Raw genomic sequence first — 24074 nt, forward strand, 5'->3', positions numbered from 1 at the left:
TGTCAGCCGTTTAACCCTTTCCATACCGCGGTCCGTACGGACCGCTGTATTGAAAGTGTTAACAGTCAGGGAGCTCCCTCCCTCTCCCATCGGGGGGCTGCTGTGCCTTTGCAGCCCCAGACAGGATGGGGGTCACAGAGGGAGGGAGCCCCCCTCCTTCCCCATCTGCTCAGTTGTGGCAGACGGGGAAGGTTCCCATGGCAACAGGACGCCTTCTCAAGCATCCTGCTGTCCATGGTGTGTAAGTAAAATACAGTACAATAGACTAGTGTACTGTACTGTATTATCCAGACATCAGACACACTGGATCTTCAAGAACCAAGTGGGTCTGGGTCAAAAAAATGTATAAAGTGAAAAAAGTAAAGATTAAAAAAAAAACATTTATCACTGAATAAAAATTAAAAAAATAAAATACACTACACATATTGGGTATCGCCGCGTCTGTAACGACCTGATCTATAAAACGGTCGTTACTTTCCCCGCACGGTGAACGCCATAAAAATAAAAACAATGAGAAAATTGAAATTTTGCCCACCTTACTTCCCAAAAAAGGTAATAAAAGTGATCAAAAAAGTCGCATGTACGCCAAAATAGTACCAATCAAACCGTCATCTCATCCTGCAAAAATCATACCCTACCCAAGATAGGCTACTTTCACACTAGCGTACGGAGCGGATCCGTCTGATGTTTCATCAGACGGATCCGCTCCGATAATGCAGACGTTTGCATCCGTTCAGAACGGATCCGTCTGCATTATTACTTAGAAAATTTTCTAAGTCTGAAAGTAGCCTGAGCGGATCCGTTCAGACTTTACATTGAAAGTCAATGGGGAACGGATCCGCTTGAAGATTGAGCCATATAGTGTCATCTTCAAGCGGATCCGTCCCCATTGACTTCCATTATAAGTCTGGACGGATCCGCTCGCCTCCGCACGGCCAGGCGGACACCCGAACGCTGCAAGCAGCGTTCAGGTGTCCGCTCACTGAGAGGAGCGGAGGCTGAGCGCTGGCAGGCGGATGCATTCTCAGTGGATCCGCCTCCACTGAGAATGCATTAGGGCCAGACGGATGCGTTCGGGGCCGCTCGTGAGCCCCTTCAAACGGAGCGCACGAGCGGACACCCGAACGCTCGTGTGAAAGTAGCCATAATCGCCCAAAAACTGAATAAACTATGGCTCTCAGACTTTGGAAACACTAAAACATTATTTTTTTTGTTTCAAAAATGAAATCATTGTGTAAAACTTACATAAATAATAAAAAGTATACATATTCGGTATCGCCGTGTCCGTATCGACCGGCTCTATAAAACTATCACATGACCTAACCCCTCAGGTGAACACTGTATAAAATAAAAACTGTAAAAAAAGCAATTTTGTCATCTTGCGTCACAAAAAATGTAATGGCAAGCGATCAAAAAGTCATATGCACCCCAAAATAGTTCCAATCAAACAGTCATCTCATCCCAAAAAAAATGAGACCCTTCCTAAGATAATTGCCCAAAAACTGAAAAAAATATGGCTCTCAGACTATGGAGACACTAAAACATGATTTCTCGCCCATTCCATTGGGGGACACAGACCATGGGTATAGCTTAGGCCATTACTAGGAGGAGACACTATGCAAATAATAAAAAACAGCTCCTCCTCCACTGGCTATACCCCCATGCTCCAACAGGAGGACCTCAGTTTTAGCTTAGTGTCGGATAAGGAGGTGACACTCCTGCTCCTGCAGGGTTGTCTCTGTAGTCTTTTCTTCTCCTGTTTGTTTTTTTTCTAAACAGAGGACGCAGGGTCACATGGTGCGTCCCTCGTCTCTCAGTGGAGCGAGTGCCGGCGTCGAATGGCCGTCCCTGGCTACCTCCCTTTCCCCCCAGAAGATAAGTGGAATCTGGCTCGACCTGCAGCTCCGGTGGTCTACCAGATCCGGGTTCACCTAGTCCTGCCCTCTATCCAGTGCACTGCCACTCCTTGTGCCAGATGACTGAAGAGGTGACCCCATGCTGGTCCGGAACAGAGGGTGTAGACTGCAGGACTCAGATAAGTACATCGGCTCTCCTGCAGCTCCCCCTCCCCCTGTGCTCACACTGGCACGATTGTTTAGGGCTTACATGTGAGAGGGCCGGCTGGTTGAGAGGGAGGAGGGATTCCTTCTTGTCCCCTGTATCCTGGCGGTGGGCGCCATTTTCGGAGCCGGTGTCTGCCTTTTTTCATATTCCCGCGCGCGATTTTTTTTTTAGATATATTTTTAGTTTATTTTTTTGCCGCGACTGGGGGGCGGAGCCTTTCCCGTCAGCTTCGACGCTTCCGCTTTGCATCAGCGCCTCTCCACGCTTGACTGCTACTCCAGCTCCTCACAGGTCACGGTAGGACTGATAGTGTTCTGCAAAACTTTAGGAGACCCTGACTCCGGGATTGCCACCATCATGCCAAGACCTGGGGCCTCCCAAAAATCGAAAGCGACGCCTCAGGTCTGCGGACACCCTAAACTTCATCCTCCAGATGTCCCAGGCGACAACATTCTTCTGTGAGGCCTCATTGGACGTTAGCACTCGCGTGTCACACAGCGCAGGGAGGTCTGGTTGAAGGTCTGGGACGCGGACGCTTCCTCCAAGCGCTCCCTCACTAACCTCCCCTTTGCGGGCTCCAGGCTCTTCGGTGCTAAGCTGGATGAGATTATCTCTAACGCTACGGGGGGCAAGAGTACACACCTGCCCCAATCTCGATCCAAGCGCGCCTTCAGAGCTCGCCCCTCTGGCTCTAGAAACCAGTTCTTTCGGCGCTTCTCCTCCTCCAGGTCTGCGACAGCCCCCTCCTCCGGCGGCTCTCAAGATTCTCACAAGAAGCCTTCCTTTAAGCCTCGACCTTCCTGGCGCCCGCGGGCACAGTTCCAGGGGAGTTCTGCCCGCCCCGCGGTTCCCAAGCAGTCCTCCGCCTGAAGGGGTGCCCCCACAGCTTGCGGTGGGGGGGCCGTCTGCTCTCCTTTCAGCATGTCTGGAGAGCTCACGTTCAAGACGCCTGGGCCCTGAAAATTGTAACTTCCGGTTACAAGATAGAATTTGTTTCCAGACCTCGAACGTTTCTTTCAGTCTCGTGTTCCGGGGGATCTGGCCCGAGCCTCAGCCCTTTTACAAGCGGTGTCTTCCCTTCTGGTCAGGGGAGTAGTTGTCCCAGTTCCGCTGGAGGAACAGGGGGCAGGTTTCTACTCAAATCTCTTTGTAGTGCCAAAGAAGGAGGGATCAGTGCGTCCTAGACCTGAAGCTGTTAAACAAGTCCCTGTGGGTGCGGAGGTTCCGGATGGAATCCCTCCGCTCCGTTATTGCTTCTCTTCTTCCAGGGGAGTTCCTTGCGTCGGTGGACAACCGGGACGCCTATCTGCATGTCCCTATCGCAGAATCTCACCACAGGTTCCTGTGCTTCGCCATTGGCGACCGTCATTATCAGTTCGTTGCCCTTCCCTTTGGGCTGGCGACAGCCCCGCGGGTATTCACAAAGATCTTGGTGCCAATCATGGCGCTTCTCCGTACCAGGGGCATATCTCTGCTGCCCTACCTGGACGACATTCTGATAAAGGCTCCCTCTCGTCCCCAGGCCGAAGACAGCGTCAGCATCACTGTTCAGACTCTTCAACAGTTCGGCTGGCTGATCAACTTCCCGAAGTCCTCTCTCCAACCTTCCCAGAGGGTGACCTTCCTGGGGATGAGTATGGACACTACTGCAGCCCGGGTATCCCTCCCGGATTGCAAGTTCTCAAGGATACGAGAGTCTGTGTCTCGCCTTCTACATTCCCCGTGTCTCTCCATCCGGGAGTGCATGCAGGTTCTGGGACTTATGGTGGCCTCCTTCGAGGCAGTCTCCTTTGCCCAGTTTCACACTCGGCCTCTGCAGCAGGCGATCCTGTCCTTCTGGGACAGGACATCGAGGGGTCTGGACTCTCGGATCCGCCTTCCTCCTCGGGTTCACATGGAACTCCCGTAGTGGCTGTCCTCTCAGAATCTGACTTCGGGAAAATCCTTCCTCCCAATCTCGTAGACAGTAGTCACCATCGATGCCAGTCTCCTGGGTTGGGGCGGCGTTCTCCAGGCTCGGACGGTTCAGGGGGTGTGGTCAGAAGTGGAAGCCCATCTTCCGATCAACATATTGGAGCTCAGAGCAATTTTCCTCTCTGTCTCATTGGACCCCCCTCCTAACTGGTCTCCTGGTAAGGATCCAGTCGGATAATGCCACAGCCGTGGCCTACATCAATCATCAGGGCGGGACCCGCAGCCGGCCGGTGATGCAGGAGGTGAAGAGGATCCTCCAGTGGGCGGAGGCTCATGTTCCAATATTGTCTGCAGTATTCATCCCAGGTGTCGAAAATTGGACGGCGGATTTTCTCAGCCGCAACAGGGTGGATCCGGGAGAGTGGTCTCTGCATCCGGGCTCAACAAGAAGGTTCCCATGTTCCTGGCCCGAGCTCGGGATCCGGAGGCGTACGGGGTGGACGCTCTAGTGTCTCCGTGGCAAGACTTCGCACTCCTCTGTGTCTTCCCACCATTGCCTCTACTCCCAAAGGTTCTTCGCAGGGTCGCGGCAGAAGGAATCCCGACCATCCTCATCGCCCCCGATTGGCCTTGCCGCACCTGGTTCTCGAAGGTCACTCGGATGCTGGCGGACGTTCCGTGGCCTCTTCCTCTCAGGGAGGACCTACTGTCTCAAGGACCTCTCTTCCACCAGAATTTACAACCACTTCGTTTAACGGCGTGGCTGTTGAGACCGCCATCTTGAAGAAGAGGGGCTTCTCGGACTCTGTCATGAAGACCATGATCAAAGCCAGGAAACCAGCTTCCTCCCGGATATACTATCGTACCTGGAAGGCCTTTCTTGCCTTTTGTGAGAAGATGGGCTTTTTTCCCCTTCAATTCTCCGTTCCAGTGGTCCTCTCCTTTCTCCAGTCGGGTCTGGAGATGGGAATGTCCCTGAGCTCTCTGAAGGGTCAGGTCTCCGCTCTGGCCATTTTCTTTCAGCGCTCTCTGGCTCTGCTAGGTCCGGTGAGGACCTTCCTGCAGGTGGTGGCGCATTCGGTCCCTCCGTATATCCCTCCTCTGCCCCCCTGGGATTTGAACCTGGTTCTGTCTTCTCTTCAGGCGGCTCCTTTTGAGCCCCTGAGGGACATTTCCCTGAGTTTTCTCACCTGAAAGGTGGTCTTTTTGGTGGCCATCACCTCTATCAGGAGGGTATCGGAGCTGGCCGCCCTTTCCTCTAAGGAGCCCTTTTTGGTCTTCCACAAGGACAAGGTGGTCTCCACCTTCCACCTTAATGAGGACATAGTCCTGCCATCCTTTTGCCCCGCTCCGGCGAATTCCATGGAGCGTGCTCTCCATTCTCTGAATGTTGTCCGTGCTTTACGGGTGTACCTGTCGGTTACTGCCCCTTTTCGCCGCTCGGACTCCCTTTTTGTGGTTCCTGAGGGGCCTCGTAAGGGTCTGGCGGCCTCCAAGGTCACTGTGGCTCGGTGGATTCGGTCGACTATTGCCATGGCCTATCGATCCCGGGGTAGGGTTCCCCCAGCGGGGCCTCCTGGGCCAGGCACAATCAAGCTTCTACATCACAACTTTGTAAGGTGTCCACCTGGTCGTCCTTACATACCTTTACAAAGTTCTACCAGTTGCACTCTTTGGCGTCTGCTGATGCTGCCCTAGGGCGCAAGGTATTGCAGGTTGTGCTTCCTGTTTAACCGTTGGACGTTTTCCCTCTGGAGGTGCTGGTCTTCCCACCCCATGGACTGCTATAGGACGTCCCATGGTCTGTGTCCCCCAATGGAATGAGCGAGAAAAGGAGACTTTTTTTTTTTTTTTGTGAAACTCGCCTGTAAAATCTTTTTCTCGTTTTTTCCACTGGGGGACACAGCTCCCACCCATTCTTGTCTGTTGCAGGAGGGGTTGGTTCTATTCTAGTGGGACCTTATGGTTAACGGCCCGATGGCGTTGTTCCTTGGTTCTGCTTTTCTTTGTTAATATTTGGTCTCTGATCTCCTTCTCTTACTGCTTTTGCACGCACTGAGGTCCTCCTGTTGGAGCATGGGGGTATAGCCAGTGGAGGAGGAGCTGTTTTTTATTATTTGCATAGTGTCTCCTCCTAGTAATGGCCTAAGCTATACCCATGGTCTGTGTCCCCCAATGGAAAAGACTAGAAAAAGATTTTACAGGTGGGTTTCACCAAAAATCTTTTTTGTTTCAAAAATGAAATCATTGTGTAAAACTTACATAAATAAATAAAAATTGTATACATATTAGGTATCGCCGCGTCCGTGATAACCTGCTCTATAAAAATACCACATGATCTAACCTGTCAGATGAATGTTGTAAATAACAAAAAAAAGTGCCAAAAAAGGTATTTCTTGTTACCGTCCCTCACAAAAAGTGTAATATAGAGCAACCAAAAATCATATGTACCCTAAACTAGTACCAACAAAACTTCAGCAAAATCTGCCTTCCAAAAACCGCATGGCATTCCTTTCCTTCTGCGCCCTGCCATGTGCCCGTACAGCAGTTTACGACCACATATGGGGTGTTTCTGTAAACTACAGAATCAGTGCCATAAATGAGTTTTGTTTGGCTGTTAACCCTTGCTTTGTAACTGGAAAAAAAAATATTAAAATGGAAAATCTGCCAAAAAAGTGAAATTTTGAAATTGTATCTCTATTTTCCATTAAATCTTGTGCAACACCTAAAGGGTTAACAAAGTTAGTAAAATCAGTTTTGAATACCTTGAGGGGTCTAGTTTCTTAGATGGGGTCACTTTTATGGAGTTTCTACTCTAGGGGTGCATCAGGGGGGCTTCAAATGGGACATGGTGTCAAAAAAACCAGTCCAGCAAAATCTGCCTTCCAAAAACCATACGGCGCACCTTTCCCTCTACGCCCTACTGTGTGCCCATACAGTAGTTTACGGCCACATATGGGGTGTTTCTGCAAACTACAGAATCGGGGCAATAAATATAGCATTTTGTTTGGCTGTTAACCCTTTCTTTGTTACTGGAAAAAATTTATTAAAATGGAAAATTTGCCCAAAAATTGAAATTCTCAAATTTCATCTCCATTTGCCAATAACTCTTGTGCAACACCTAAAGGGTTAACGACGTTTGTAAAATCAGTTTTGAATACCTTGAGGGGTGTAGTTTTTCTAGAACGGGGTAATTTGTGGGTGGTTTCTATTATGTAAGCCTCACAAAGTGACTTCAGACCTGTAGTGGTCCCTAAAAAGTTTTTTTTTCTTCTAAGCCTTGTAACATCCCCCAAAAATAAAATTTCATTCCCAAATTGATCCAAACATGAAGTAGACATATGGGGAATGTAAAGTAATAACTATTTTTGGAGGTATTACTATGTATTATAGAAGTAGAGAAATTGAAACTTGGAAATTTGCAATTTTTAACAAATTTTTGGTAAATTTGGTATTTTTTTTATAAATAAAGATGAATTTTTTTTTACTTCATTTTACCAGTGTCATGAAGTACAATATGTGACGAAAAAAAAAATCTCAGAATGGCTTGGATAAGTCAAAGCGTTTTAAAGTTATCAGCACTTAAAGTGACACTGGTCAGATTTGCAAAAAATGGCCTGGTCCTTAAGGTGAAAATGAGCCAGATCCCTAAGGGGTTAATCTTTAAAAATGTAAAGGTGACACTTTCCTATTGAATGATTATTTTGTAGCATTTAGGTGTTTTTCTTGTGTACAAAGTTTTTGGGTCTTGTATATTGTACATATATATTTGTATATTTTTAGGACAAGAACATTTGATGCCTGAGCCAGAAGAAATAACCATGATTAGTATACAGCTTGCTGCTAAATTCTTGTTCACTTCAGGATTCCATACAAAGAAAGTCGTCCGTGGTCCTGCCAGTGACTGGTGAGACGGTGTCTGTTAACCTTATGTAACTGCCAGATGAGGTACAATGTACCTGAGGTAGCAAAAAGTGGACAATTTGATGCAAATTCATCTTTCAGTGTTTTTGTAGAATTTTTCTATTAAGAAGTTACTTCCCAGTAGTCCTCCGATAAGAACACAGGCTCGCTGCTTCCCCCTTGCTGCGCTCTTCACAGCGCATGCCCACAACATTCTTCCATAGCAATCAGTAGGTTTTTGTTTTCTGACTGAGGTTTCCTATGGCCATGCGACTTAGAGCAACAGTTCAAGTAGGATGATGGACGGTAATGTAAAGAAAGAACCCATTAGAAACTAAATCTAGGCTGGTAATATGTATAGATAGGTGATACATTTCCTATAGCATAAGATATTGTGATGTGATGTGAGATGCTGTGTGCTGACTATGTTCAATGCTTCTTCGTAGGTATGATGCATTGTGCATCTTACTCCGCCATAGCAAGAATGTTCGCTACTGGTTTGCACATGGAGTTCTTTTCGCCTTTCCAAATCGCTTTTCAGAATATCTTTTGGAGTGCCCCAGTGCTGAAGTTAGAGGAGCTTTTGCAAAACTTGTAGTATTTATTGCACATTTTTCTTTGCAAGATGGACCCTGTACTCTACCCTTTGCCTCACCTGGACCATCGAGTCAGGTATGCTTCCATTTTTCCTTTTGAGCAGGGCCATTCATTTGCTAACATTTGCAATGAGTTTATCGCTCATCTCTACAGTGTGGATCACAATTCTGGGTCCTATCTATATTCATTTTACACTTTTCAGGCTTATGATAATTTGACCCTGAGCGATCAGTTGCTACGGGCAGTCTTGAACCTTCTGAGAAGAGAAGTGTCGGAGCATGGACGTCATTTACAGCAGTACTTCAACCTTTTCGTCATGTATGCTAATCTTGGTGAGAAAAAAACATCTTTGTGTTTAAATTTTATTATTATTCATTAAGAGTGAATTTTAACACCGCGTTTTTTATTTTCAGGCATGCAAGAAAAGACCCAGCTCTTGAAACTCAATGTGCCTGCAACTTTTATGCTAGTAGCAATGGACGAAGGGCCAGGTCCTCCAATCAAATATCAGTATGCTGAATTGGGCAAATTGTACACTGTAGTGTCACAACTAATCCGGTGTTGCGATGTATCATCGCGTATGCAGTCTTCTATAAATGGTAACGTGCAACATTTAAATGTGTTGCTTAATGTGTCTCCCCTGTGGGGCTGTATAGAAGAAAGTAGATTTACCTGCAGTCCCCTGCCACAGCTATATATTTAGTTTTTAGCATGGGTTAGATTTGTTCAGTAATTATTGGTATTTATGACGTTGGTACACTTTTGGGGTCTCTGCACATGCTAGGCTACTTTCACACTGGCGTTTCTGGGTTCGCTTGTGAGATCCGTTTCAGGGCTCTCACAAGCGGCCCAAAACGGATCAGTTCAGCCCCAGTGCATTCTGAATGGACAAGAATCCGTTCAGAATGCATCAGTTTGGCTCCGTTCCGCCTGACGATGCTGAGCCATACGGATCCATCCTGACTTATAATGTAAGTCAATGGGGACGGATCCGTTTTCACTGACACAATATGGTGCAATTGAAAACGGATCCGTCCCCCATTGACTATCAATGTAAGTCAGGACGGAGCCGTTTTGACTTAGACTTTTTTTTAAAAAGAAGAATGCATGCGTTTGCATTATCGGTGCGGATCCGTCTGTGCAGATACGAGACCGATCCGCACCGAACGCAGGTGTGAAAGTAGCCTTAAAGGGATTTTCTGGGTCTTAGATATTGATCACTGTCACAGTATAGGTCATCAACATCAGATCGGTGGAATCAGGCAGTCAGCACCCTTACTGATCCTCAGTTTTCAGCCACATCAGAAACAACACTTCAGCCACTGTGTATTGGTCATACAGGTGTACTGCAACTCTGCTGCCATTCACTTAAATGGCCTCTGCACAGTGGATGGAGCCTTCTGCTTCCGCTCTGTCCACTATATTGTTTCACTGCCGGCGGCTGCCAAAAACAATTGATCAGTGGGGGTGTCATATTTCTACGATCTGATATTGATGATCTTATCCTGAGAATAGTTCTCAACGTCTAGAAATTGGAGAACTCCTTTAATGTTTGAATTTAAAAGTGACATTTTTGAGAGTTTTTCCAATTTGAATGTGATTGTTGACAGGTTAATAATGCCCAAAAGCTCATTTATCGTGCATGGCATTGGGGGACACAGCACCATGGGTATATGTCCAACTACCACTAGGAGGCGACACTAGACATAAAAAAGTGTTGGCTCCTCCCCGTTGGGCTATACCCTCTCCACAGACACTAGGCAGCTCAGTCTTGTTCTAGTGTCCATAGGAGGCAGACCTGACCTGCTTTTTTGTGCAGGTCATCCTGCTACTTTTTTATTTTATTTTTTCTTCAATCATTTTTTCTTTCTCTGCAGGTTTCGGCCTGCGGCAGGGGTGGCTCCATCGTGTTCCACTTTAGTTGCCCCCCTGCGGGCGCGTACTCAGGTACCTGGCAGCCACCCAGTCCCCACTTGTAACTGCTTCCGCAGTGGAATTCCGGTAGACCCACGGCTCCCGTGTGGAGTCCGCCGAGGGGGTGGTCATTGCTGCGCCTGAAGACATCGGAAGGTAAGTAGAGATCCGGATCCATTGTGGGGGCCCTGTAGTCCCCTTCTCCCTCCCTCCTTCCCCAACTCCCTCCCATGGCCTCTTAGGGTCTGGGGCACTTTGCTGGGTGGTCCACCCACTTTATCTCCCCTATCCCCATGAAGGGGGGGTTATTTGGGGGCCAAAATACCTGCAGAGGCCCATGTCTCTTCTGGGTCCGGCACTTTCACAGAAGCCGCAGCATTAATGGGGGTCATTTTCGGGTGTTTTTCCTGAGGGCTTCCTCAATTCCCCTCGGCCCTGTGTTCCTCCCGGCTTCAGGACGCCCCGGCGATCGCAAGCGTCCGTTTCCGGCTGCACTTCCCTAATCTAGGCCCCGGCTTTTCGGCCGACTAGGCCGCAGGTCACGTGGGGCGGAGCCTTCTCTCCGCCCACTCCTGACTTCCCGGGCTCTCTCATTCTCCCTCCCTCCGTGGGAGGGGCCTCTGCTCCTTACCCAATCCAGCTCCAGCTGCCCTGCTCTGTCAGAGGGGCGGTTCTTCCTCCGGCTTCTTTCTCTTCACCGGGTCCATCTTCTCCTGCATGGGGCGCGCTGACACAGCTCCTGGGGTCGGGTAGGCAGCCTCTGGCTAATTTGCTCTGATGGCTCCCCCCCCCCCCCCCTCTCCTTCCTCTCAATTGCTGCATTCTCCTGCAGCCCTGCCATATTGCTGCTGCTGCACCTCTTGGAACAGTGGCTCCGGGGACAGTTAGGTCAGCCCTGCTGCTCTGAGGGCTTCCTCTCCCAGCCTCCTCATCGGATCGCCATGTATTTCACGTGCGTCCGTTGTCTTACGGAGGTTTCCATGTGGTCGCCTTGTCGTCGTCCCCCCCTTTTTCCACCCTTTTGTGTAGGTCCCCCCTGAATGGGCTCCCTCCTTGTCGAACCATGGGAACCCGGCCTCACTCGCCCAATGCCCGGCGGAGTCGCTGGAGCACTACCCACGAATTGCGGTCTCCTCTCCCCCCTAGGCTCACGTCGATACAGGGTCACGCAAGGAGTAGCCCACGGACCAACCTCTGGTGGTCTTAACTAGCTTCCACCCCTCCTCGGCATCCTTGGGTCTCCCCAGGACAGGCCTGAGGCTGGTGACGAAGCCTTCTCTGTCAGTTGCCTCTGCGGACACCTCTGCACCGATTCTCTCGGAACAGAGCATCAGGCGGTCTTCCACCATACAGAAGCCCTCTGTGAGGTCAAGACAAACGTGCACGGAGGAACCTACCCTACCCAGGTTTCGGTGTCCCTCTAGTGGACTTTCGGATGGCGCTCTCCTACCTGCACAGGTAATTACCGCACTGGTAAGCCAGCCGTCTCCGTGCTTAGCAACTGGGACACCTACGTGGTGTCTCTGGTACGTGCGCCCTCGTAGGCTGTACACGACAGACCTTCCTGGTTCCCCTCACCAGGGGCTATGTTCCAGGCAAGCTGATAATTCAGGCAAACGCCTCTTGTAGGGTTGGTAACCCTCCTCGGCCTCTAAAGGTTCTTTTGTAGTAGCCTGTATCAGTGAATACAGGCCTGTTTTTGTTGCCGTGGCGATTAGTTCCTACACTTACTCCAGATGCTGTAGCCATTACCCCTGGTTGGCTCTATGGTGTTCCACGTGGCACTATTTCCCCCTGCCGGGTGAGACATACAGGCCGCCTTCAATTGCCGTTGCAATTGCCCCTGTCTGTTTCCAGCCACCTTGCTCCCTTCATAGGTAGAGTTCCTACACCATCTCCTGATGCTGTAGCCAATACCCCTGGCGGGCTCTATTGTGTTCCATGCGGCAACATTTCTCCCTACGGGCGAGATATAGAGGCCACTTTCAATTGCCACAGAATTGCCCCTCTCTGTGTCTAGTGGGCACCAAGTTGCCACCTTGATCCCTTCATAGGTAGAGTACCTGCACCATCTCCGGATGCTGTAGCCGTTACTCCTGTCTGGCTTTATGGTTTACCATGTGGCATTTTCTCTCCCTTACCGGACGAGATATTGAGGCCTCCTCCAATTGCCGTGGCCATTGCACCTACCTCATCATAGTGTGCACCAAACAGCCATCTTACTCGCTTCTTAGGTAGATTTCTGCAACCGTTACACCTGTCTGGCTCTATGGAGTACTTTGCGGCCCTGTTTCCCTCTGGTGAAATAGAGGGCCTCCTTCAGTTGCCATTGCACTTACTTAATTGTGGTGTGCACCTGTCGTTCTTTGTGGTACCGTGTGGCCCTATTTTCCCCCTCCCGAGCGGAATATAGGTAGCATTGCTAACGCGGTAGCCGCTGGACTTCTCTGGTCCTAGGGGGCACCATGCGGCCACATTTCTCTAATCTTAAATCTAGTACTTCTACCATCTCCAGATGCTGTACCCATTGCACCTGTCTGGTTGTATCTCTGCACTACACAGCCGTATTGCTACTTTACCAGGTTGTAGACCTGTACCCTCCAAATGCGGTTGCATTTCCGGATGCTGTGGCTTTGTTTCCACTCTCCTTAGTGTGCAACATGCTGCCACTTTAGCTCGGTTTTAGGCGTGTATTTTTAGCCCACGTGCTGGGCCCTAGGGTGCAATCTGTGGCCCATACAGTTTCTGTATTACGGGGTGCTTCCTTCCCTGGACTCTATTCTATACTCCAGACATCTACTGTCGTGCTCTATGGTCTTCTTGTGTTTTCTCAAGGCACTGTCTACAACAGGCCATCCTGGTTCAGCATGTGCACGGTAACCATATCTGGCAGGGGTGGGCCAGCCCAACCCCCACCGCCACTTTGTCGGTCTACTGCTACTTCTGGTGTACCCAGTATATGGCTGATCTGTTCTGATCTGGTGGGTGGTCCACATACAACCACGCTCCCTACACCATGGCCAGGTGGTTGTTGGCTTTCGTGCTAGGGTTGCTCTTGCCATCCCTATAAAGTACTTCTGTCCGCGGCACTCCGCGTTACCCCATATCATAAGGAGTACCCGCGTTGTTTTCTGTTACAGGGCGGACCACTCCTGGTGGAGTACAGTCATCTCCACTGGATCTTCTACCTTGTTGGGGTACGAGCTTGGTGAGCTCCGGCCGCTGCAGCGGTTTTCGGCCATCACTGGATGTCCTCCGCCACACGGAATCCTTCTGGGGTCACCGTTTTTTCCTCGTTGGACGTCTTTCCTAATGGTCAGGGACGGAAACACTGAGCGCCACACACCTGCCTGGTAGGTGAATTTTCTGCTGATTGCTCTGGCATCGGACAGGGTTCCGTAGTTCCTTCTGGGTCCGGGTGTTCCCTTATATTCTCTGCTTAGTTGTACTATATGACAGAGGGCAGTTCCCTTGGACCTTGCTATTGTCTGCGCTTGTCTGGTACTTTCTCCCCCTGGGAGTCTTCTGTGTGTCGGTCGCAGCTGGTTTCTACATTTCGTGTAGTCACTCCCAGTTTCTTTATAACGACTTCGCCATTCCTTATGCGTATGGGTGTTTGTCGATTTTGTGGTACAACCCAAGCCGCTGTACTTGTCCTCTCCGGGACAATGTATATAGATTGCTAGCCACTATTCTTAGAATGGTTAGTTGTCCATGACCAATCCCTTCCCATGTAGCGGTTCTCTTAATTTTTTCTTGGTTATTCTACCTTTCGTTGGCCTCTGGTGGTTCAGTTCCTGGTTCCTTGTGAGCCCATACCGGGTACTCCTTTCTGGAGTCCCTGTCCCCGTTCATGGACCACGCAGATTCTGTATGATAATCGTTGTTTGTAGAATCTTCCTCCTTAGATTGTTGGGAGTACTCTCCTTCTCCTCCCATGCCTCTCAGTCCAGTGTGTCCCTGCTGAGATTTCCTGGGCCTGCATCTCCCTGATACTCCATTTGGCCGGAGTTTCTCCGGTCTTGCGCTTTTCAGCGATATTTTGTTTTAAGAGGCTCGTTCCTCGTCTCCTGGTTGTGGGATGCAGGTCTTATCTTATCTTTTTTCCTGGCCTTTACTTGCAACCCCCTCCCTTTCCAAGGGTTGGCGGTTTCCCTTGGCGCCTTTGGGGTTTCAACCTTTCAATAGGGCGCTTAACTTCATCACCTGCCTTGCGGTGGGGGGAGTCCTGCTCACTTCATTGTGAGCCTTGCTATGGCTTCTCTCACTCCAGGGTGTCCCTGCTGAGATTTCCGGGGCCTGCATCTGGTCCCCTTTTTTCCCTGATACTTCTTTTGGCCAGAGTTTCTCCGGTCTTGCGCTTCTCAGCGATATTTTGTTTTCAGGGGCTCGTTCCTCGTCTCCTGATTTTGTGATGCCGGCCTCATCTTTTCTCTTTTCCTGGCATTTACTTACAACCCCTTCCCTTTACAAGGGTTGTCGGTTTCCGTTATCGTCTTTGTTTTTTTTTCCTTTCAATAGGGCGCTTATCTTCATCACCTGTTTTGCGCTGAGGGGAGGCCTGCTCCCTTCTCATGTGAGCCTTGCTATGGCTTCCCTCACTCGTATGGCCTTCAATGAGTCCATGTTCCTTTGTTCCCCTGGCCTGTCAGGGTTTGACTTCAGGGTGTTTGTGCTTTTGCCTGAGTCAATTAGAATGTTGGGTAGCTCCACTACGTGGTGCTGTCCTACTTTCTCTCTCCAGCCTTTGGTGGAGCTCGGTGTTTCCCTTTTGCCGCCTTCTTGCATTTGGGTCCTTCTCCCAGGCATTTGTCCTGGCGTGCGGGCAATCTTCGCTGTTGCTTCATTGGGGTTTCTACCTTATTATGAGGCTTCTTGCCTATTCTGTGCTTTCCCCCTGTTGGGTCACGTGGTTCTCCCGCACCTGTATGCCCAACCGGTGGCATGGCTGTCCTTTTCCCACCTCGGGGACTGCTTTGGGACGTCCCATGGTGCTGTGTCCCCCAATGCCATGCACGAGAAAATTGGATTTTTTGTACTCACCGTAAAATCCTTTTCTCGTAGTAGGCATTGGGGGACACAGATCCCACCCTATGTTGTTTTACTTCCGCTTCTCCGGGCTGGTCTCTTGATCTTTCCCGGTACGGGAGTTGTTGGTTCCTTGCCTTTCTTCTCTCTCCTACTGCTTTTGGTACAAACTGAGCTGCCTAGTGTCTGTGGAGAGGGTATAGCCCAACAGGGAGGAGCCAACACTTTTTTATGTCTAGTGTCGCCTCCTAGTGGTAGTTGGACATATACCCATGGTGCTGTGTCCCCCAATGCCTACTACGAGAAAAGGATTTTACGGTGAGTACAAAAAATCCAATTTTCAAATTCACCATTTTGGATTTTTCTTTTATTCTCAATGCTAGGTAACCCACCACTTCCCAACCCCTATGGAGATCCCAATTTATCACAGCCTATAATGCCCCTGCAGCAGAATGTGGCCGAGTTGTTGTTTGTGAAAACCAGTTACGTAAAGAAAATAATTGAGGACTGCAGCAACTCTGAGGAGACCATCAAACTTCTACGATTTTGTTGCTGGGAGAATCCACAGTTCTCCTCTACAGTTCTCAGCGAATTGCTGTGGCAGGTGAGAAATGACTGGATGTATTTAAAATTATATTATTAATGGGTTTTCACTTTTTATAATAGTCAATGGTGTCGCACTGCGACACGACAGTCTAAAAAAATCCATCCAAGTTGGCAGTCAGAATGGATAAATCCTGCTGGGAATAGAAAATGGCTATTGAGAAGGTCAAAGCCAGATCATGCCTTTTGGCCTGTCAAATCGACATGTCATTGAGAAAGGATAACAGTGTTCATTGTGAGAGTCAGTGGCTAGACCACACAGCCTAGGTCACGCTTATCACCACTGTCACTTCAGCTTGTATAATGTCTCACGGGAATTCAAATTTCAAAGATTTTGGTGTTCACTTTTTTCAACCGCTTTGCTTGCTGGTTTGTGTCTCCTCTATCCCATGGGTCATTCTTTATTTTCTGTAGGTGGCATATTCTTACACCTATGAACTTAGACCCTACTTGGATTTGTTACTCCAGATCCTGTTGATTGAGGACTCTTGGCAGACCCATAGGTGAGTCGCCTATTAAAGGTTTAAGGCCAAGTAAAATAACACAACTGTTTGGGGATTTTATTTACCTACAGCATCATTAATCAACCTTAACTTAATGCATACTTGTCTTATCCCTCATTAGGATTCATAATGCACTTAAAGGAATACCAGATGACAGAGATGGTTTGTTTGACACCATCCAGCGCTCCAAGAACCACTATCAGAAGAGGGCTTATCAGTGCATAAAATGCATGGTGGCTCTCTTCAGCAACTGTTCTGTTGCGTACCAAATATTGCAGGTAAGGCTATGGAATATGAGCCGTGTTATGTGCATTTAGCCATATGATATATTGGGAGACTGTACAAGATTTACACATTTTTTTGTTTAAAGTCTTGTCTTATCCGCACGGAGGGTTTTACATGGAATGTGGTGTGGATTCTGCACCAAAACTGCAAGGCACCCACACAGACTTGTTTTCAATGGGAGGCTGGTCTGCCCTGTGGTTGCTGTTTATTGTCCATGTTTGCGCCAGGAAAGGGCATGTCCTTTCTTGGCTCATTTATAGCAGCCAGATGGCAAAGATGCTCCTGAGGAACAGGAGTCAAGAGTGTCTCACTGCGACACCAATGACTATCATTACAAAAAATGTTGCTCACATATTGCAGTGTAGCCCTAGCCTTAAAGGGAGTCTGTCACCTAATCTGAGCCTTTTAGACCGCCCAGATCAGGTTATAGACTCCTTTGCCCACATTACAATGGTACCTTCATTTGTGCTGTCCCTTGCCGAAATCGTCCAAAAAAGACTTTTGAAACGTATGCTAATGAGGTTCGGCAAGTGCCCAGGGGCGGCGTTACTACAGCAAGTGCCCAGGCCCCTCGGCGATGTGCCCAGAAAACCACACCTATTTCACCCCTCTGGCCCGCCCTCCTTTCCTAGTATTACCTCCTCCTCTCCCTCACAAATCTCGCGCCTGCTAGAGGAAAGACGCTGCTGCGCTGACCCGCCCCTTCTTTGGCTTCACTTCAGTCCTCTGCAGCGGCTGGTTTCTTCCGCCCGCTGGATTGCGAGCTACGGACCGGCGCATGCGCAGTCCCAACTCCCTGTTCCTCTGCCCATAATGGGCACGGCAGTGCGCAGGTGCAGGACAAGTGTGGAGCGGCGCAGGAGCGAGATTTGTGAGGGAGAGGAGGAGGAGGTAATAATAGTAAAGGAGGGCGGGCCAGAGGGGTGAAATAGGTGTGGTTTTCTGGGCACATCGCCGAGGGGCCTGGGTGCTTGCTGCAGTAACGCCGCCCCTGGGCACTTGCCGAACCTCATTAGCATACGTTTTAAAAGTCTTTTTTGGACGATTTCGGCGAGGGACAGCACAAATGAAGGTACCATTGTAATGTGGGCAAAGGAGTCTATAACCTGATCGGAGCGGTCTAAAAGGCTCAGATTAGGTGACAGATTCCCTTTAAAGGTGTTATCCCATGACGAATGTAAAAAATGAAAATCGGACATAACATAGGACATGACAATACCTAAAGCTTGACCCAGCCCTGTACCTCACATGGATCCAGAGATCTCCCCATTCATTGCTCTGCTAGATTTATATCAAGCTGACAGCTCAAGGGGAGTGTCTTTTCTGCTGCAGCTAAGGGGGTGTGTCAATGGTCTCCCTATCACAGCTCAGGAGGCAGTTGAAGGATAAAACTGAGCATGTGCGGCCTTCTCAGTGAGCAGGTCAAAGAAATAAGGAAAAAAAAAAAACAGGTGGCGCTATACAGATACATTTTATTGATTAACTCCATGGCTATGCTACATTTTTAATAAGATGCAATAACAAAAACATTCAGATACAGGTGCTGGTTTGAAAACTATACAATATTTTTCGTGGGACAACCACTTTAACCATGTAGTTCTGATTGTTCGACCGAGCTGTGTCTAGGCTATGTGTCCTCACTGGCCTAGGAAGAGGCTGCAATGCTACAGTGGTCTTTTGAAACAGGTTAAAGTAATAGTGTGATCAGCTCTTGATATGTTCATAGAATCTTGCATAAAAGGGCCTTACACATGTCATTAGCTATATAATCTAACTGGTCCATGTAGTAGTTCTTTTAACTCCTTATTGGTGATAACCAGGCGCCAAGTATAACTGCGTCCGTATAACCAGATAGACTTTCATGCAGCATTGAGTTGATTTCAATTAACTATTCTGCTACCACGTTAAAGCTCATTTCTTGCCCATATTCATTGGGGGACACAGAGACCATGGGTATAGCTATTCCCTCTAGGAGGCGTTGACACTAGTAAAAGCTGTTAGCTCCTCTCCTGGCAGCTATACCCCCTCCAGCCTGGAGAGAGAGCTTCAGTTTTTTCTAGTGTCAATAGGAGGCAAGACCTCCCTGCTCTGCAGGGAATCTCCTGAAGATTTTGTATTTTAGTTTATTTTTTTCCTTCTTTTTCAGATGGGAAAACAGTGGACGCCTTGCTTCCCTGTTCTCCCGGGGTCGAGTTGCGCCAGTGCCTGTCACCCGCACTGCTGCCTCCCCCACAGAAGACAAGGTGGACCAGGGCAGCCTCGCTCCCCTGCATCCCGCCAGCCAAAGGGTCACCCATCCAAGCCCCCCTTTTCCAGCGTTCTGCCACTACGGTGCCAGTAGCTGAAGGGGTGACCCTGCTGGACCAGAGGAGGGGTGAAGATGGCGGCAGAAAAGAGAAGAGAGGTGAGTACACGGGACCAGTTGAGTATGTTTGACCCTCTGGGTTGGTCTCCCCCTCCCTCGTGGTGGCAATAGTCTGCGAACAGACAGGGCTTCAGCAGAGCCCAGCATCTGGAGCCATTCCGGCACCCCTGAAGTATTCCCCTCTGGCACAGGCCGTTTGGTTGATGATTGAGTGGAGGACAATAGGGGGTTAATGGTGTGCTGTATGCATTCTGGCGCGAATTAAGACCTGCCGTATTTCCGTATTAACATGCAGGGAGCGGAGCGCAGCTCCCACTCCCCTACAAGGCGGCATCTACCCTTCGGGAGCTGACGCTGGGTTAACCCTCCTGGCCCTCCCTCACTCTTGGTGGTGATAATATTCAACAATCAGGGGCATACTTATGCCCTCAAACCATTTCCAGGACCACCCTGTCTGCCTGAGCCCATCACCAGCTCCCCTCAAGCCATCAGCACCCCTCCTGTCATTCGCTTCACTCCTCTTCTGTTCCCCTCCACCCTCCGGAGTCTGATCGATAAGGGCCGGCGCAATCCACTATTGCGGCACCTAACTCATTGCAACCCCCTTCGGGAGCGGACGCCGGTCGCGCCGCTCCGGAGGGGGTTAACTGTATACGTTCGTCCGGCACCGCTTTGGTGCTCTGGCCGCGATATTCTTTGCCCGGCCCGCACTGGCGTCCGCCCGGCCCACCGGCGGACACACAGGGTGCTACCCCAACTGCTGCCCTGTTAATGCGACTCAGGTCCCTCTGCGCTCCGCCGTCCCTCATGCATAGTCCCGATCTCCCCCACTGCAGACCAGGAACATGCATCGGCGGACACACAGGGAAGGGAGCGAAGCAGGCTCTCGCCTGTGATCCGCTGTTGTCAGGTCTCTTAGTGGGTTAATAACTTCCCTGACAGGAGTGGGGGGTGCACTCTGGCGCGAATCCTTCCCTAACCGCACTAGAACTGTTTCAGTGCCGGCAGTAAGCGTTCCCCTTTTGATAGGTGGCGGAACAAGGTCAGTACTTACTGTATGCATTAGCCTCTTCCATAGGTGGCGCTATGGCATTATCCCTGGTTCAGTGTTTACTGTATGTCTAAGGGTACTTTCACACTAGCGTTTTTCTTTTCCGGCGCTGAGTTCCGTCCTAGGGGCTCAAATCCGGAAAAGAACTGATCAGTTGTATCTCCATGCATTCTGAATGGAGAGTCCCGTCCTTCAGGATGCATCAGGATGTCTTCAGTTCAGTCTTTTTGACTGATCAGGCTTTTCAGAAAAACGTAGCATGCAGTATTTTTACCTCCGGCCAAAAAGCCTGAACACTTTGACTGAAAGCCGGATCAGGCCTTTTTCCTATTGACTTGCATTAACGCCGGATCTGGCACTGTGTGTTCAGTCAAAACGGATCCGGCTTTTGCATGTTAAACCCGAAAAATGTGAAAAAAAAGTTAGTCCATAAATGGCGGATCCGTTTTTTCCAATGCATTTTTTCATTGTGATCAAAATCCTGATCAGGATTCAAATGTAATCCGTTTTCACACGTTTTTCTGGATCCGGCGGGCAGTTCCGGTGTCGGAATTGAACGCCGGATTAAAACAACGCTAGTGTGAAAGTAGCCTTACCCCTTTACGTAGGTGGGGTATTGATACGGGACTCTCCATATGCCTTGCCTTTTCCGAAAGAGGCGTACTCTGCTGAATGCATTACTACATTGCCACCCTTCATGGTGGCGTACTTGCACTACCACTGTGCAGTGCTTGCCGCAAGCATTACCCCCTTTCATTGGTGGGATAATTGCAACATTGCCCCTTCCACTACCGTGGGGAATGAGTACACATCTTGGATGTTGCACTTCAACTACGCCACGGCTATAGATGCCTTAGCTTCTTCTACAAGTGGGGCGGTAGCGAGTATCGTTACATGCTGGTGCCCTGTGCTCTTCTAATGGTATTTCGGTGCCGCCAGTGGATACTGTGGCTGTTTCCACGTTGTGTCCTTTTCCTTCGGTGCCAGTTTGGGGCAGAAATATGACTACCTCTCTCTTCAGGGGGTTGCCCAGCGTCACTCATGTGTCCTAGCATCCCTATGTCCATGGTCCTCCACTGTTCCAATATGTTATACACCATTCCTGATGTGGGAAGTGGTTGTGCTGGTGCTCTGGTTTGGCTTTGCAGCGTGTTCTCCGCTGGTGCAGTTTTTACGCTGGTACTAGCGTTCGCAGTCGCTGCAGTGGGGCATCCCCTCAGGTAAGGGTTCCACCCTGACGCTGGCTTGGCAGTTGTTCCTGTTCGACGCCCTTTCCAGGTGGAGTGTTTAAGGTTAGCTCTCTTTCCCTGAGGCAGTATGGTACCATGGCTTCTATCGGATTCCTCTAGTCTGCCCCCTCAGTTTGTGCTGGCGGGGCACGCTGCGGCTCCTACAGTACGGGGGTCCTGGAGTATCCATTACATACTCTGGCTCCTCATGCACGGCTCTTTTGTCAGGTGACGGATTCTTCTAACGCCGAATTCGGTGGCGTACGCTGCATGGCCTCCTCCTTAGACGGAGTATGGCCCCGCCACTCATCAGGTGGCTACTTCTGTGTAGCGCCTGTCTCAGATGGGGAATGGGCTTCGCCCTGCCCCCTTTTCCTTCCGTTTTTTCCTTCTCTGACTCAGGGTTCACGGTCACTCCGCAAACCTTGGTAGCTCCTACGTTACTACTTCCCCTCATCTACGTTGATGCAGGGTGTTGGTTCTGTGTTTTTTTTTCTCTCCAGTCTCGTTCCGGACTGACTGTTGGGCTGTGACGTTTTTCCAGATTCTCCTTCTACAGGCGAATCCTACCCGTTGGTCCTGGGTGTCCTACCCGTATCTACAACTACCTCTCAAGACTTGACTACTGACTGCCACGTCAGTCTGATGGTAGTCATGCCTTTTCACTGCACTTTCCGTGGCTAGACTACGAGACTCGCCACGCCAGGCGGAGCGGGGGTGCTGTCGCGACTTGCCACCGTTGCTGGAGTTTCGTTCCTGGAACAGAACACCCCTTCTATTCTTCCTCCTCGAGGCAGGAGTTTTTCTTTCTTCTTGGTCTGGTCGAAATTTCCGTCGAGCAGCGTTGCTACACCTTCAATACACTGTCGCTGACGGAACACCTCACCGCCGGTGATTCTCATATCGTTTCTACTTCTACCTATCCAATGTATTGATTCCTTGGCTTGCGGTTGGACACTCCTCATTCAGGCGTTTTTTTCTTGGTAGTTTATCAGCCGGCTTTTCAGTCTCCCCACAAGCCTCTTCGGCTCGAGGGACTTCGGTGGACCAATTAGTTTCCGGAATTCCCCCCTTGAACCCTCGCGGGAGATGTCTCTCCGAACCTTCCTGGTTCTTCACAGGGATAAGCGATCCTCCGGACCGTTTATTCCTTCCCCCGATGGTGGTCTCTGATTTCCATTTCAATGAAGAAATAGTCCTTCCATCACCGTGTCCCTACCCTTCACACCCTAGGGAACGGGAGTTACACCATTTGGACCATTTTTTGTCATCCCGGAGGGTCTTTGCAAGGCATTGGCGGCCTACAGGGTGGCAATTGCACGTCTGCAATTGCTGAAGCATACTGCACCCGGGGCAGGGTTCCGCCCTTTGGTGTCACGGTCGGAGGATTCAAGGTTCGGCCGCGCAGTTGTGCCAGACGGCTACTGACCTCCTTAAGCACATTCACAAAAAATTTCCAGGTGCATACTTATGTATCGGCAGGCGCTGCCTTGGGCCGCATGATCTTGCAGGCGGCAGTTCTTAGTTGCCTGCAGGGGCGCTTGCTCAATGTGTCTGTGGTTTTCCCTCCCTGTGGACTGCTCTCGGACGTCCCATGGTCTCTGTGTCCCCCAATGAATATGGGTGAGAAAACGAGATTTTTGAATAACTTACCAGTAAAATCTCTTTCTCGCTCTTCATTGGGGGACACAGCACCCACCCAGTATTGTTGTTCGGCCACAGTTGTGGCTGTTGCTGGTTAGAACCTGGTTCGGTTCTTGGCATTGTTGCTGTTTCACATTGTTTCGTTGGTTTACTTGCTTCTCCTACTGCTTCTCACAAACTGAAGCGCTCTCCAGGCTGGAGGGGGTATAGCTGCCAGGGGAGGAGCTAACAGCTTTTACTAGTGTCAACGCCTCCTAGAGGACATAGCTATACCCGTGGTCTCTGTGTCCCCCAATGAAGAGCGAGAAAGAGATTTTACTGGTAAGTTATACAAAAATCTCGTTTTTTTTGTGGTGTGTATCATAATCCTCTTTCTTTTCCCTTTTCTAGAGTAATGGAGATTTAAAAAGAAAATGGACTTGGGCAGTGGAATGGTTGGGAGATGAATTGGAGCGCCGGCCTTACACTGGCAATCCTCAGTACACCTACAACAACTGGTCTCCACCAGTACAAAGCAATGAAACCTCCAATGGCTACTTTTTAGAGAGGTCACACAGTGCTAGGATGACTCTCGCCAAGGCCTGTGAGCTCTGCCCAGAAGAGGTAATGTTTGCTTTTATAGAATATTCAGAGATAATAGGGATCCTTTTGTTTGTTTCTGGTCCTTTTGGAAGTAAATCCTCTTCAGTGGGTATTGTTGGGTAATCTAAACCTCATTTTCTATCATTCAGCATGAACTTACCCTTCTTTGCCCTTTACCATGAGTCCACGTTTACACACTTCCTGACGCTTCCAAGGATTTTAACATTACGGATGGGTCTGTCTTTGAGATGGGCCCTACCAGTTACTAGAATGAAGAGGTCCTTTAGGTGACATACCATATATGATGAAATGATCTCAGAAGATTTAGAAAAGTTAAGCTTCATTTTAAGATAAAGCACACTATAGAAAAGTTCTTGATAATGAATGTCTGG

The 24074-nt window shown here is 49.4% G+C and overlaps 1 protein-coding gene across 3 annotated transcripts in view; it reads left to right on the forward strand.

Annotated features, from left to right (window-relative positions):
* Positions 1–24074, forward strand: part of USP9X (ubiquitin specific peptidase 9 X-linked) — a 155091-nt gene that overhangs the window by 125257 nt on the left and 5760 nt on the right. For all 3 annotated transcript variants that reach the window (XM_040423797.1, XM_040423799.1, XM_040423798.1), the window contains exons 36-43: positions 7762–7885; positions 8328–8553; positions 8681–8810; positions 8892–9077; positions 15804–16024; positions 16438–16526; positions 16648–16804; positions 23491–23703. In XM_040423797.1, coding sequence (XP_040279731.1) covers positions 7762–7885; positions 8328–8553; positions 8681–8810; positions 8892–9077; positions 15804–16024; positions 16438–16526; positions 16648–16804; positions 23491–23703 — 1346 coding nt within the window. The remainder of the gene's footprint in view (positions 1–7761; positions 7886–8327; positions 8554–8680; positions 8811–8891; positions 9078–15803; positions 16025–16437; positions 16527–16647; positions 16805–23490; positions 23704–24074) is intronic.

This window comes from Bufo bufo, chromosome 3 (assembly GCF_905171765.1).
Source record: "Bufo bufo chromosome 3, aBufBuf1.1, whole genome shotgun sequence".
Classification (NCBI taxonomy): Eukaryota; Metazoa; Chordata; class Amphibia; order Anura; family Bufonidae; genus Bufo; species Bufo bufo.